At 41.3% G+C, this 16,737-nt stretch overlaps 1 protein-coding gene across 1 annotated transcript; it reads right to left on the reverse strand.

Moving 5' to 3' along the window:
* Window positions 1-9,385: 9,385 nt before the first annotated feature.
* Window positions 9,386-12,185, reverse strand: mycb (MYC proto-oncogene, bHLH transcription factor b). The gene is given in 4 exon segments (XM_041841450.2): window positions 9,386-10,247; window positions 10,249-10,285; window positions 10,830-11,487; window positions 11,942-12,185. Coding segments are annotated over 4 exon segments (1,230 nt in total). The 5' UTR covers window positions 11,945-12,185; the 3' UTR covers window positions 9,386-9,715.
* Between the last annotated feature and the right edge of the window lie 4,552 nt (window positions 12,186-16,737).

Consider the following 16,737-nt stretch of genomic DNA (forward strand, 5'->3'; position numbering starts at 1 on the left):
AGGATCTTGTCAATGATCTCAAGGCAGCTGGGACCATAGTCACCAAGAAAACAATTAGTAACACACTACGCTGTGAAGGACTGAAATCCTGCAGCGCCCGCAAGATCCCCCTGCTCAAGAAAGCATATATACAGGCCCTGAAGTTTGCCAATGAACATCTGAATGATTCAGAGGAGAACTGGGTGAAAGTGTTGTGGTCAGATGAGACCAAAATCGAGCTCTTTGGCATCAACTCAACTCGCCGTGTTTGGAGGAGGAGGAATGCTGCCTATGACCCCAAGAACACCATCCCCACCGTCAAACATGGAGGTGGAAACATTATGCTTTGGGGGTGTTTTTCTGCTAAGGGGACAGGACAACTTCACCACATCAAAGGGATGATGGACGGGGCCATATACCGTCAAATCTTGGGTGAGAACCTCCTTCCCTCAGCCAGGGCATTGAAAATGGGTCGTGGATGGGTATTCCAGCATGACAATGACCCAAAACACACGGCCAAGGCAACAAAGGAGTGGCTCAAGAAGAAGCACATTAAGGTCCTGGAGTGGCCTAGCCAGTCTCCAGACCTTAATCCCATAGGAAATCTGTGGAGGGAGCTGAAGGTTCGAGTTGCCAAACGTCAGCCTCAAAACCTTAATGACTTGGAGAAGATCGGCAAAGAGGAGTGGAACAAAAAACCCTCCTGAGATGTGTGCAAACCTGGTGGCCAACTACAAGAAACGTCTGACCTCTGTGATTGCCAACAAGGGTTTTGCCACCAAGTACTAAGTCATGTTTTGCAGAGGGGTCAAATACTTATTTCCCTCATTAAAATGTAAATTAATTAATAACGTTTTTGACTTGCATTTTCTGGATTTTTTTGTTGTTATTCTGTCTCTCACTGTTCAAATAAATCTACCATTAAAATTAAAGACTGTTCATGTCTTTGTCAGTTGGCAAACGTACAAAATCAGCAGGGGATCAAATACTTTTTTCCCTCACTGTATACCACCACTACCTTGTCACAACACAACTGATTGGCTCAAACGCATTAATAAGGAAAGAAATTCCACAAATTAACTTTTAACAAGGCACACCGGTTAATTGAAATGCATTCCAGGTGACTACCTCATGAAGCTGGTTGAGAGAATGCCAAGAGTGTGCAAAGCTGTCATCAAGGCAAGGGGTGGCTAGTTTGAAGAATCTCAAATATAAAATATATTTTGATTTGTTTAACACTTTTTTGGTTACTACATGATGCCATATGTGTTATTTTATAGTTTTGATGTCTTCACTATTATTCTACAATGTAGAAAATAGTACAAATAAAGAAAACCCTGGAATGAGTAGGTGTGTCCAAACTTTTGACTGGTACTGTAGGTATTCCCAAACATTCTAAGAATTTATGAAAATTTGAAAATGGCCATATCTACGTGGTCGCTTGTCAGAAAATATTTTTTAAAAAGTCATTCTTCATGGGGGTGTATATGAACAGATTTTAATAACATTTCATGTTGCTAAAATGCTGTCAGTTCCACATACATATGTTATTTTCAAAGAGATGACTAACAACAGTAAGTGCGCTGCAATAAAAAACACAGTTCCACTCACCAGATGATGATCATTTGAAACTTAATTTCTTATTGAAAGTTATTTTTGAAAAAAGAGAAGCTAACAAATTAGCAACAACATCCTCTTTGATAACACCTGCTGCAGCCGCTGCAATCTAGCCGACAACAAAAACTAGCTAGCTAGACCGTGGGATAACTACTGCTCGCTCTTGCTCAGTGACCTGTTGGCCTTCAAGAAGGCAGAAGTTTCCATAAGTTGTTGTAAAAACGGTCCCACCCATTAAGTCAAAATGTGATTGGTTGATTCCACTGTCACTCCAAAATGTTGCCCTAATACAGTTGAATGTGTGGCTCAGTTGGTAGAGAAAGACGCTTGCAACGTCAGGGTTGTGGGTTCGATTCCCACGGGGGACCAGTATGAAAAATGTATGCACTGACTACTGTAAGACGCTCTGGATAAGAGTGTCTGCTAAATGTCTATAATGAATGGCAGATGCCTTTATCTAGCTTCTGATGGCCTAGCCAATGGCTGACTTAGCTAGCTAGATGTATAGTTGAAGTCGAAAGTTTACATACACTTAGGTCGGAGTCATTAAAACTCATTTTTCAACCACTCCACAAATTTCTTGTTAACAAACTATAGTTTTGGCAAGTCGGTTAAGACACTACTTTGTGCATGACAAGTAATTTTTCAAACAATTGATTACAGACAGATCATTTCACTTATAATTCACTGTATCACAATTACAGTGGGTCAGACGTTTACATACACTAAGATGACTGTGCCTTTAAACAGCTTGGAAAATTCAGGAAAATGATGTCATGGCTTTAGAAGCTTCTGATAGGCTAATTGACATAATTTGAGTCAATTGGAGGTCTACCTGTGGATGTATTTCAAAGCCTACCTTTAAACTCAGTGCCTCTTTGCTTGAAATCATGGGAAAATGAAAAGAAATCAGCCAAGACCTCAGAAAAAAAATTGTAGACCTCCACAAGTTTGGTTCATCCTTGGGAGCAATTTCCAAATGCCTGAAGGTACCACGTTCATCTGTACAAACAATAGTACGCAAGTATAAACACCATAGGACCCCGCAGCCGTCATACCGCTCAGGAAGGAGACGCGTTCTGTCTCCTAGAGATGAACGTACTTTTATGCGAAAAGTGCAAATCAATCCCAGAACAACAGCAAAGGACCTTGTGAAGATGCTGGAGGAAACAGGTACAAAAGTATCTATACCCACAGTAAAAAGAGTCCTATATCGACATAACATGAAAGGCCGCTCAGCAAGGAAGAAGCCACTGCTCCAAAACCGCCATAAAAAAGCCAGACTACGGTTTGCAACTGCACATGGGGACAAAGATCGTACTTTTTGGAGAAATGTCCTCTGGTCTGATGAAACAAAAATAGAACTGTTTGGCCATAATGACCATCATTATGTTTGGAGGAAAAAGGGGGTTCTTGCAAGCCGAAGAACACCATCCCAACCGTGAAGCACGGGGTGGCAGCATCATTCTGTGGGGGTGCTTTGCTGCAGGAGGGACTTGTGCACTTCACAAAATAGATGGCATCATGAGGAAGGAAAATGATGTGGATATATTGAAGTAACAACTCAAGACATCAGTCAGGAAGTTAAAGATATGTCGCAAATGGGTCTTCCAAATCGACAATGACCCCAAGCACACTTCCAAAGTTGTGGCAAAATGGCTTAAGGACAACAAAGTCAAGGTATTGGAGTGGCCATCATAAAGCCCTGACCTCAATCCTATAGAACATTTGTGGGCAGAACTGAAAAAGCATGTGCGAGCAAGGAGGCCTACAAACCTGACTCAGTTACACCAACTCTGTCAGGAGGAATGGGCCAAAGTTCACCCAACTTATTGTGGGAAGCTTGTGGAAGGCTACCCGAAATGTTTGACCCAAGTTAAACAATTTAAAGGCAATGCTACCAAATACTAATTGAGTGTATGTAAACTTCTGACCCACTGGGAATGTGATGAAATAAATAAAAGCTGAAATAAATCATTCTCTCTACTATTATTCTGACATTTCACATTCTTAAAATAAAGTGGTGATCCTAACTGACCTAAGACAAGGAACTTTTACTAGGATTAAATGTCAGGAATTGGGAAAAACTGAGATTAAATGTATTTGGCTAAGGTGTACAGTGGGGAAAAAAAGTATTTAGTCAGCCACCAATTGTGCAAGTTCTCCCACTTAAAAAGATGAGAGAGGCCTGTAATTTTCATCATAGGTACACGTCAACTATGACAGACAAATTGAGAAAAAAAAATCCAGAAAATCCCAAGATTTCTGGCTCTCACAGACATGTAACTTCTTCTTTAAGAGGCTCCTCTGTCCTCCACTCGTTACCTGTATTAATGGCACCTGTTTGAACTTGTTATCAGTATAAAAGACACCTGTCCACAACCTCAAACAGTCACACTCCAAACTCCACAATGGCCAAGACCAAAGAGCTGTCAAAGGACACCAAAAACAAAATTGTAGACCTGCACCAGGCTGGGAAGACTGAATCTGCAATAGGTAAGCAGCTTGGTTTGAAGAAATCAACTGTGGGAGCAATTATTAGGTAATGGAAGACATACAAGACCACTGATAATCTCCCTCGATCTGGGGCTCCACGCAAGATCTCACCCCGTGGGGTCAAAATGATCACAAGAACGGTGAGCAAAAATCCCAGAACCACACGGGGGGACCTAGTGAATGACCTGCAGAGAGCTGGGACCAAAGTAACAAAGCCTACCATCAGTAACACACTACGCCGCCAGGGACTCAAATCCTGCAGTGCGAGACGTGTCCCCCTGCTTAAGCCAGTACATGTCCAGGCCCGTCTGAAGTGCATGTGGATGATCCAGAAGAGGATTGGGAGAATGTCATACCAAATGAATGAAACCAAAATATAACTTTTTGGTAAAAACTCAACTCGTCATGTTTGGAGGACAAAGAATGCTGAGTTGCATCCAAAGAACACCATACCTACTGTGAAGCATGGGGTTGGAAACATCATGCTTTGGGGCTGTTTTTCTGCAAAGGGACCAGGACGACTAATCCGTGTAAAGGAAAGAATGAATGGGGCCATGTATCGTGAGATTTTGAGTGAAATCCTCCTTCCATCAGCAAGGGCATTGAAGATGAAACGTGGCTGGGTCTTTCAGCATGACAATGATCCCAAACACACCGCCCGGGCAACGAAGGAGTGGCTTCGTAAGAAGCATTTCAAGGTCCTGGAGTGGCCTAGCCAGTCTCCAGATCTCAACCCCATAGAAAATCTTTGGAGGGAGTTGAAAGTCTGTGTTTCCCAGCGACAGCCCAAAACATCACTGCTCTAGAGGAGATCTGCATGGAGGAATGGGCCAAAATACCAGCAACAGTGTGTGAAAACCTTGTGAAGACTTACAGAAAACGTTTGACCTGTGTCATTGCCAACAAAGGGTAAATAACAAAGTATTGAGAAACTTTTGTTATTGACCAAATACTTATTTTCCACCATCATATGCCAATAAATTCATAAGAAATCCTACAATGTGATTTTCTGGATTTTTTTTTCTCATTTTGTCTGTCATAGTTGATGTGTACCTATGATGAAAATTACAGGCCTCTCTCATCTTTTTAAGTGGGAGAACTTGCACAATTGGTGGCTGACTAAATACTTTTTTCCCCCACTGTATGTAAACTTCCGACTTCAGCTGTATCTCCCCAGAGACCAGCAAAGAAAAATCCTGATTGGATTTATTTTTTCTCTTCAGTGTTAACCCTTTCCTTTCCAACAAAAACTGAAGACATTGAATCAGAACATCATTGAACATAATATAATTATCATTATTTTATAAACTCTTAGCCCTTCTCTGAAGACGTAGAAGACCCATTTTTCTCCACTGTGTTTGGCCTAGTAATAATTTGTTGAGTGGCTCTATTTTCCTTCAGCATGCATTTTTTCACTATTCTGAATGTCTAAAGAATCCATATGTTGTTCTGAAATATGAACACAGAAATACTGGAAATGTTGAACTCTTAATATGGTGTTGATTTTACAAAAATACAATCATGGTCTTGAATTGGATTCACATTTTTCTGGTCTTGACTCGGTCTCGGACCCCTTGTCCCACTCCCGGTCTCGGTCTTGACTATGACTCGATTTGCTCCGGTCTTGGTCTTGAATTGGTCTCGCTTTTGGTGGTCTCGTACACAACAATGCATTTTACTGCTCAAGATTAACTGTAATCCAAACACACAACAGTATGTGTGGCTTTTTAAAATGAGCATTGGCGCTAGGGCATTGGCACTTGACTAAAAAAGGATCATGACTCAGCCTTTCGGCATTTGTCAGCCATTCCTGAGTTCTCGTGGCAGTCTAATTAGTAGGACAAGCACCTGACGTAAGGATAAGTCATCTCCGATACATTGCCAGCTGGGGAGGAATAGCAGAGCAATTGGGACTGGGGAATGAGGGAATGGGAAGAGGAGGGTTGTCAAACTACTGCCAGATAAGATTTCCCATTCAAACTGTCAATTATACAGTTCAAAAATATAAACGCAACATGCAACAATTTTGCTGAGTTACAGTTCATTTAAGGAAATCAGTCAATTGAAATAAATTCATTAGGCCCTAATCTATGGATGTCACATGACTGGGCAGGGGCGCAGCCATGGGTGGGCCACAAAAGGGCTTTATTGCAGACAGAAATACTCCTCAGCACCCCCCCAGATGTGGTGGTCCTGGGCTGGCGTGGTTACATGTGGTCTGCGGTTGTGAGGCCGGTTGGACGTACTGCCAAATTCTCGAAAATGACGGCGGTGTCTTATGGTAGAGAAATTAACATTACATTTTCTGGCAACAGCTTTGGTGGACATTCCTGCAGTCAGCATGCTCCCTCAAAACTTGAGACATCTGCGGCATTGTGTTGTGACAAAACTGCACATTTTAGATTTGACCTATTATTGTCCCCAGCACAAGGTGCATCTGTGTAATGATCATGCTGTTTAATCTGTTTCTTGATTTGCCACACCTTTCAGGTGGATGGATTATCTTGACAAATGATAAAATGCTCACTAACAGGGATGTAAACAAATTTGTGGACAAAATTGAGAAATAAACTTTTTGTATGTGTAGAACATTTCTGGGATCTTTTATTTCAGCTCATGAAACATGGGACCAACACTTTACATGTTGCGTTTATATTTTTGTTCAGTTTAGTTTCCTTTACAAAATAATTTGTAGCATACATGTCATTCAAGATTCTAAACTGAAAGACACAGTGATTAACTAAAATGACTTGAGTGAACTTGGTTCCCCTCCCAATACACTTCCCTATTTTCCCCACATGGACTACAGAGAGGGGCATCTTGTGTTCATGCGTTTGCCCATTAAGGCCCCCACAGACTACAATTTTAGCCGTTTTATTCCATCATTTTGCCGTCCCAGACTAAATTACCACGTTGTGGGCACATTCTTAGGTGGCAAACGATTGTCAGACGTCTTGGCTTGTTCAGTGTGACAGGAGCCGTGCGAATACCCATACTTGCATCCTAAATAGTAGGCCGTTTGAGAATGCTAAAAAATTAAGTTGAATAGTATGCAACATTTTGAAAATCGAGTATACTTTAAATGCCCGGATGTCATACTCATTTAGGCTTTGACAACAGCTGATCATTAGATATGGGGATGTGCTACCGATACCAACGTGTAGCGGGAAACAACGCAATCGCGCATGATGCATTCTCAGTATGCCAAAATATGTTTTATTGGATGTGATTTTTTACAAATCTACTATGGTTTAAATGCCAGGATGTTATACTCATTTCGGCTCTTCATCTAGTATAATTCGATGCACACTTTTCCACAATGCATTGGAAGAGGTGGGCTGCGAGTGATAGACCCTAGTTTTCTTCAAGTAGCCAAACAACAAAACTAGCCTACTTATTTGGGAAGATGCCAAAAAGCGAAGCTCCTGTGGTGGTGTTCAAATGTAGGCTAAGTAGTTTTTGTTCTCCTTAAAATGACCATGATTATTGCATCATAGGCTACATCTTTAAAAACATAATTATTTTTTCTTATTTTCCCAAAGTGGATTTCTGTTTTCTCATTAAATTGTTTCTTGTTCTCGTGGCCTTCAGAGCTTTTAAACTAAATACTAAACCATCTTTTGATTTTTCTGAATGTGTCGGCACCGGGAACTCGGGATGTGGCTGTGTTGTTGTCATGTTAATCAAGCCATTTGATTTGAACATATGGATTGGTTTAGTTTTTTAGGCTATCTATTTAATTTATGGATCAAGCCTCAGCTGTCATTCTGATCTCGTTCCCAATGATCAGTGCTTTAGTATGTTGCTGTTCAGCAGTTCGGAATTTGCCATGCAGCCAACTATACGTTTTTCTGTGCAATACCCTTTAGATTTGAACAGTTGGTGTGTACTAGGCCATTTGATTTAATGTATACACACCACAGCACTTTGGTTTCTCAAAATATGTTGAATTCAAACGAAATTATACATTTCTGTCTTCAGTCCTTTTTAAATAGGATAGACGGGCTATATGCGCTACAGTTTAGGTAGAATGTGAGACTGGTTATAGTCAGACAGTAGGACTAAAACTCCATTGAGTTTAGATAAATTAATGAAGTTGGAAATGAGCCATTGTCAGGCTGGTAAATGTGATGCAGGTCTGTTGAATTGAGATTTTTTTTTTTTTTTTACTCACTCGGCCCCGCCCCACCTACTCAGCCAGTCAGGAGCCACGGCATACTGCATACTTTTTACTAAACAGTACGTGCTAAATAGTACGCGATGATTAGTACATAGTATGCAGTACGGGTATTCGGACAGGGCCAGGGTATTGGTTTGCTGATTAATTACCACTACGTGCGGTCATACGCTCTGACAAAGTTCTGGCAGTGTTTGAAATGTTGAGCCTTCATTGTATTGTGTGGCTGGTATTATGAGACGATCCCTGCGACTGACCAATAGGAACACGGCCGGCAATGACACCATGTTGGTTTCTCGAAACGCCACCAACAGCTTGATATTTTGATGCCATGCTCGAGACACCCGGCTGACGTAGCGTCGCAAGCCAAATCGCATAATGTGCCGACAGAACTGAAGCAAAATCGTACAATCTGGCCAAGGCCCGGTTTCCCAAAAGCATTGTTGAAGTTGCTATTGAGAACAATCATTTACAGACTGCCTCAGACCACTCATAGAACAGCTAAGTGCATCGTTAGATAATTTTCTGCCCTTCCACGTAATTTTATGCGATCTCCGCTAAACATAAACGAGATGGTCTCTCTGTGACGCCGATAACTTCAGAACAAAAGTTGACAAGTAAAAAGGTTGCCAATGTCTCTAGAATTCTTACAAAACAACCTAAATGATAAAAATAGGCTTCAAATGAAAAGAGATTACTGCATAAAAATAATATAGCAGGCTACAAGCCCAATTAAGACGCATGTTATGTCGGACGTTGTAGAAATGATGCATCGTTTTGTTTTTTTTACCTCGTAAGCCTATGTTCTATCGGGAAACCGGGCCCAGGTTGTCGCACAGTCTGATGTAATAATCATAAGACAATCTGACATCCAGTGTGGGAAGGCCTTAAGCAGATCATGCAGCGTGCGCATGGCTCTGTGCAGTAAACCTAAGCAGACAGTGAAATTGAGCTTTGACCTTAAAATTAAAAAGGTTGGCGAAAGGCCAGCTAGCACACGAGGCTGCTAGAATTTCCGTGTGAAAGTGTGGTCTGTGTAATAAACACAGGCTAGCCATGCTCATGGCTAATGCAAATTACGTTCTCATTTCAAGGTAGGACACGTGACTCCAGTCATACGTGATTTATAAAAATGTATTTGTGAGATCAATACATTCTTAAATACATTTGAGAATTATGTACAAAACATACAAAAACAAAGCATTTTAAGTTAAGGTAGACAACTGTGCAGAACCTTTCATCAATAAAAATAAAATACAAAAAATGTATAACCACTGGAAAGTTCAAGCGAGGCAGTGAAAACAAAAAAGATTACTTTACGATTCTAGTCCAGGTGTGGCGCCGATAACTGTGCTAACGTGTCATTTTTGCGTTTGCATGCAACGCCACAAATATACACAGGAAGTTACTCAAGGCTTAAAAATATGGAGTCCTTTCTCTCATTCATTAAGCTTGCTGAGAGTTCCTCAGCTGCTCTAGTCTGCGTTTCAACTGTTCACTCTTTTTCCTCAACTGTTCTTTCAACAATAACAGTTTCTGCTCATCTGTTTGCATACTGAAAATGCACTCGGTCGCCTTTTTGAGTATGACCACTTTGGCTGCCTTCTCATTGTTCGCTACGTCCGGGATCTCGTCCCGCAATGCGAAAAAGCTCAACTTGAGCTCGTTTCGCCTTTGCCTCTCAAGCACATTGTGAGTCCTGCGTTTGTCATTATCCTCAGAGTCCGACGTTCTGGGACTCGAGCACTTGCGGTTGTTGCTGATTTGCTTGAGTACTCTCCCACTGCTCTCAAACTTAATCCTCTTGACGACGGGCTGCTCGCTCCTCGTCGACGGGTGAGCGGCGTAGTTGTGTTGGTGGATGTTGACGTGACACCGTTTCAGGACAAGGGGGCTGAGGTGTGTGCTGCTGCTAGACATGTTAGAGTCTGACCTCCTTACAGACTTTCTCTTTTCCACCGTCACCACGTCAATCTCTCTCCTCCTCCTCCTCCTCCTCGTCATCGTCGTCATCTTCTGTGAGAAAAAAAAAAAGTGTTTAGGTAACACGTCGATGATAAAAAGCAAGCATTTATTATCCATGTGGACTATAGCGCCATATCCATTTTATGACTTAGGCTCCCTGCCCCTCAATGGTGGGTTTTATCATAGCCCAGTTTTTAGCCCAGCCCAGGTGGGCGGTGCTTAATTTTAGACTATTCCATTGGTCATTAAGTGAAATCTCCACCCACCCAGTAACACAAAACTAACTCCACCATTCACTCTGCTGAGCATTGCAGTGCAAGGTCGGAGCAATGGCCAACCCCCTACCATTGGAAATTGAACAGGGAGGGAGACAGCTCCTGAAGCAAAAACCAGTGACATGGCAAACCCCATGCACTATTTAACATCAGTACTCGCATAGTAGTGCATTTATTAATACAAAAACCACAATCAAAAAGGTAATTGTCTGATTTATGCATGTTATCACACAACATTGAGTAATATATTTCTGCAAACAATATGCAGTCCAGCTATAAATAATTTAATTATAGCATTAACATGTGGCGCTAATACACACCTGAATCGCTATCGCTGCTGCTACCACTGTTAGGTGGGGTATCCAAAGGCAATGCCATGGCAGACGCTGTAGTCGTTTTGGCTGGTTTAGGGTTCTCCGCAAGCGGGAAAGGGTACACCACAGAAGGGTCAATGCATTCCGATGCGGAGTTGTTCAGGTCTTGCAGGTAATTCACGGTAGGGTTCGTGCTGGTTACTGTGCTAGCTTCCCCGGTCGCACTAGAGTCCCTCCTCGCTTGCAGCGTTGCTAGTCTCTCCGACACTACTTTCTCTAGTTTAGCAGCAGCCGAGAAACTGCTCCACATACAGTCCTGGATAATGATAGATTCGAGAAAAGACTGGGAGTAGTCCGCGTCACAAATGAAACTCTGGTTCACCACGTCATCCCCGAGAAATTCCGTGACCATCTCCAACTGGTCTGCAGTCGAGGGGAAGAGGCTTGATAAAGAGGGTCGCCGGCTGGGAGAAAGCGGTGGTGTCGGCAGCAGCTCGAATTTCTTCCATATATCCTCGCTTGGAGCAGGGGGTTGGAGCTGGCTGTGTTGCTGGTGATAGAAATTATCCTCCTCAATGTCGAAGTAGAAGTAGGGCTGGACCGAGTCATAGTCGTAATCATAGTTCTTACTAGCCATATTTGAATTCAGCGGCATTGTGACTGCCTGTAATAAAATGGGAGAAAAATAAATGAGTAAATCTGCTTCGGATTCCAGCACATGAGAACCTTGGCTATCAATTCGTTTAACAGCCAGGCTGTTCGTAAATAATTGAACAATTAAATGTATCGCAAAATCCATAAATTTAACTGCCGAGACTTGCTTCGTGAAACGTGCATTTACCCATTCCAATAGTTCAGTATGAACTCGTTAACTAGCTAGGAGGCTAATCCAATGCATGCCAAAGGAGCAGCTGTCAGTTAAATTACACCCGGCATTTCATGAGTGGATTTAGCAGTTCCATTCCAGCCCGACACATCGCACATTTACAGTGAAGTTATATTAGCGTAGAGATAGTTAGTTCGAAAAGTTTAAAAAAAAATTACCAAGACTTTACCAATTTAAACAAATCCGTACAAACTATCAAAAACAACCATTAAAGGAATAAAGAATATCTTACCATAGCAGTGACACCAAAAACAAAATTCTTATTTAAGAAAACAAGCAGGGGAAGTCAAACAGCCGATGTCAAGTGAAAGTAGTATTCCGAAAGTGGGAGAAGTCGACACCGGTGTTGTAAAGTCTTTCGACCCCCTTCCTAGGACTTCAACGCTGTGTGTGCCTATGATGAGTATGACATGTCATTCTCTCTGGCTCAAGACGCCACTCTGCTGACTACCATTTACTGCAAGATTAAGAACAGCTGCTCCCGCGGGCTTTTAATACTACGGATTTTGTTTCTCCCTCCGCCAAAAACCCCGGTGCTCTTTCCCGCCAAATGCACATTGCGTAGTATCATAAACACTAAATATAGGGATTATTTTGCACCATTAAAATTATCCATTGACTTTACACAGTTGGAGTATGTGTTTGCTTTAATATAAGGGTGAAGAGTTTTAGCACAATGGCGCTGCTATTTGTGGAACTATTTTACACTGCGGAATTATATGAGTGTGAGTTTGTCGAGGGGCGTGGCCGTAGTAATAGTATCGCTGCACAGACCAGACAGAAGAATGGTAGTAAATGATGCATCGGGTGTTCCGGGAAAATTCGCTCACGGTTTTGTGCAGACATGTGTCAGCCAACGCGTGTACCTCCAAATTCAATTTAAATTGAATGGAGTCAGTGTTTATTTGGATATTTATGTTGATTGTAAGCGTTTTTTGAACACGTCATGCATTTTAAAGGGAGTTTTAACAATATGGGATACACCATTGCATTTTGTTTGAATGAATGAAATTAATAAATAACCATGTTTAGATACGAGAAGCCAAGTTAATGTGTCAGCTGGCTCAAATAAGGGCATCATGGTGCACTGTTTATTTGTCACAAAACATCACTCATGGCTTCCTTCACTCTTGGACCTAGCTAGTAGCATACAAAAGCCAGTGGGAAAATGTCAATTATGAACACCTGCATTGAATGCCAAAACGTTCTGCCTTTACCATGGGTCCAAGCCACTGTGAAATTTCAAGACTGCAATATGCATTCTTGAAACATTATCTTTCATCTGCATATGCTATAGGCTGTATTCATAGAATGAATTGAATGGTACACATTCATAGACTATAATGAATCAAACATAATAATAAAACTTAATGTAATATCATGTTTGTAGGCCTAATTCAGTTGCTGTATTTTATAAATACTTGTTGTAATTGTACTACATTGTAGATTTTTTTAAAAGTAAACGACAACATAATGCACATTTGGCTGAACTGTATGATAACCTTGACAATCCTGCAGTGTGCCCACGCCTAGTGCAGAGCGAAAACTGAACTATTGTGCAATTGCTCCCTCAGCTGGTGAAAATGGGACATAACCTGGCAGGGGTCCTCCCTCAGAATTTCTTTGGCCATCTAAAGCTCATTTCCTGCATTTCTACTAAGGCTGTCCCCGACTAAAAAAACATATTTCTCCACCAAGAGTAGTCCAATCGATTGGTCGAAAATGTTAACTTGTATTTTTCCATATATAGACGCACCCTATGTGTTATATTAAAGTCAACTGATGCTTTAAGCACGCTGTTTGTTTAAATAATGAAGACATACAAATGACTCAAAGGGAGCCAGCAATCAAGATAGCCTAACAAGAAGAAAAAAACCTGTTCCCGACCCTCCTTCTCCTGCTGCTGCTGGCCTTCGCAGATTCTGCCATTATGCTCCTGAAGTTGCCTGTAATAGGCTACACCTATTTCATTTGGAGTGCCAATTTATCTTAACATTTCTACCAATCTGAGTGGCAGTTATGATTTTCATATGCACATTTTCGTGGAACAGTTTAATTTAATTTATAATAGACTTGATATCTCAAAATCATTGTCTGTGGTTTAATCTACATTCTATCTAAATCTAAATGAAAATTATACAAATCTAAAAGTAACTTTTATTGCCATTTCCAACTATGTAATTAATAACCTACATAAAGCCAACACATAAAAACATTGCAGGCTGCAGGTAGAAAATATCAGATAAAAATAAATATCCTATAAATCACATTGGCTATGCATGGCCTGTCTGCAATGATCTTGAAACATTGTATCAACTATCAACTGGGTCACCCCAAAACTCAATATTGAAACATTGTATAAAATATTCTGGCCGCTCAGTTTCCCATGCCAGTGAGCTCAGGACAGACGCAGCTGTGGGCTATTTGTGCAAGAGATAAGAAGTAAATCAGGTATTTTATGACGTTTCCACTGGATCAGAGCATTATATTTTTCCCTTTCATGAGTGGCTATCGAAAGGGAGAGAGCTGGAAATATTGTTCAAATACTTTGAGGACCTATTGTCATTCTCAATTGATTCTAAAAACAGACTTTGTTTACTTGCTGTTTGAGGTGAAGAAAAATTACTTTGAGAAGCTCCACAGCTCATTAGTGGCGGTGAGTTAAGACAATCAGAAATACTATCAGACATCCCCAAATTGGCACATATATAGGCCTACATTTGCGCACAGAACAGGTAGACTAGTCCTACTCTATATGTGTAATCAGGTGTGCGTCCTTACTCAACATTGACAGGAGCATTCCAAACAAAAGGCAATTAATAAATTGACAAACCTCGTAACTCACAAGTGTAGCATAATAGGTTGTGAGTTCTACAAAACACATCTTCACTCCGACAATGACAATGAATGGTAAATTACTGTAATAATAATAATAATAATAATAATAATATGTTGAATGCATTAACATAAATTACCATAACCAAACAAACATTGCAGATTAGAAATGATGGGAATTAACGGTAAATGTAGGCTAGTACTGGTGATGTATGTAATGGGGAATTGATAGACACAGCAAATCAATGCACACAATGAAGTTATGAAACAATGAATACCCACAAAATGGTGGGAGAGAGCAGCGCATTTTGGAGAGAGACGTGCCTTGTGCATCTGAGCCACAATCCCCATATTCTTGGAACATGGCATCCCTGCGGCCCGCGTGTCTCGTGTGCCATGAAAAAATTTATATATTTGTGACTGCTCGACTAAAAAAATCTAAAGTTTTCAATACAGACCCCTTTTGTCTTACAGTAGGCTATTCCATATACGGCACCCAGACCTTATGAAAGTTGCACAGTATACCCTTAATCTTGTAATAAATCAGATCGAGTAATATATAACTTGACATTTCTGCCATCCATTATGAGATTGTGGGAGGATAACCAACCTTCCAATTAATGGCAATGCATTTCTTAGCCGCTATAAATGCTATGTTACAAAGTTTCTTCTGATAACAGTATCAACATTTCCAAGCAAACAAAAACAGGGAGAAGGGAGAATCTGTAGACATGCTGAGAAAAAGAAAAAAAAAACATAGTCTTTGCCAGAATTCAGCCAGCCTTTACAAAACCATAACATATGAAAATACAGTGCATTCAGAAAGTATTCAGAGCCCTTCACTTTTTCCACATTTTGTTACGTTACAGCCTTATTCTAAAATTGATTAAATTGTTCTTTTTTCTTATCAATCTACACAAAATACCCCATAATGACAAAGCAAAAACTGGTTGTTTTTTTAGTGTGCAAATTTATTACAAATAAAAAACTGAAATGTCATGTTTACATAAGTATTCAGAACCTTTACTCAGTACTTTGTTGAAGCACCTTTGGCAGCGATTACAGCCTCGAGTCTTCTTGGGTATGACGCTACAAGCTTGGCACATCTGTATTTGGGGAGTTTCTCCCATTCTTCTCTGCAGATCCTCTGAAACTCTGTCAGGTTGGATGAGGAGTGTCACTGCACAGCTATTTTCAGGTCTCTCCAGAGATGTTCTATCGGGTTCAAGTCCGGGCTCTGGCTGGGCCAATCAAGGACATTCAGAGACTCCTGTGTTTTCTTGGCTGTGTGCTAAAGGTTATTGTCCTGTTGGAAGGTGAACATTCGCCCCAGTCTGGAGCTGGTTTTCATCAAGGATCTCTCTGTACTTTGCTCAGTTAATCTTTCCATCGATCCTGAATATTCTCCCAGTCCCTGCCGCTGAAAAACATCCCCACAGCATGATGCTTCCACCACCACGCTTCACTGTAGGGATGGTATTGGCCAGGTGATGAGCAGTGCCTGGTTTCCACCAGACGTGAAGCTTGGCATTCAGGCCAAAGAGTTCAATCTTGGTTTCATCAGACCAGAGAATCTTGTTTCTCATGGTCTGAGAGTCCTTTAGGTGCCTTTTGGCAAACTCCAAGCGGGCTGTCATGTGTCCATGTCACGGTTTGCCGAGGCTGCCTCTCTCCCTTGTTCGGCAGGCTTCGCTTCGTTGTCTCCGAATTCAGCTGCCACCGATTGATGTTTCATGTTCGTTTGCTTTTGTCTGTTTGTTTCTACACCTGTTTCTGTTTTGTAGTAATTAGTGTCCTATAAGTTTCGTTGTGTTTGTCTTGTGTTGTGTGTGATTGTTACCGTCAGTCGTGTATTGCTCGGTTGAGCGTTATTTTCTCCACTGTTTGCTGGAGCGTCATTGCATTGTGTGTGCACTTATTTCATCCTGACGCACCTGTTTGTGCGCATTGTCTTCGCCGTGCGATTTTGCTGTCAGGCTTATTTCGTCCTGTTGTCTGTGTTTAGGCAGGAATACAGCTTTTTGGAATTCAGTCTGCTTCCTGCGTTTGATTCCTACACCACACCTACAACACGACCTGACAGTCCATTACTGAGGAGTGGCTTCCGTCTGGCCACTCTACCATAAAAGCCTGATTGGTGAAGTGCTGCAGAGATGGTTGTCCTTCTGGAATTTTCTCCCATCTCCACAGAGG

This window comes from Coregonus clupeaformis, chromosome 18 (assembly GCF_020615455.1).
Source record: "Coregonus clupeaformis isolate EN_2021a chromosome 18, ASM2061545v1, whole genome shotgun sequence".
NCBI lineage: Eukaryota > Metazoa > Chordata > Actinopteri > Salmoniformes > Salmonidae > Coregonus > Coregonus clupeaformis.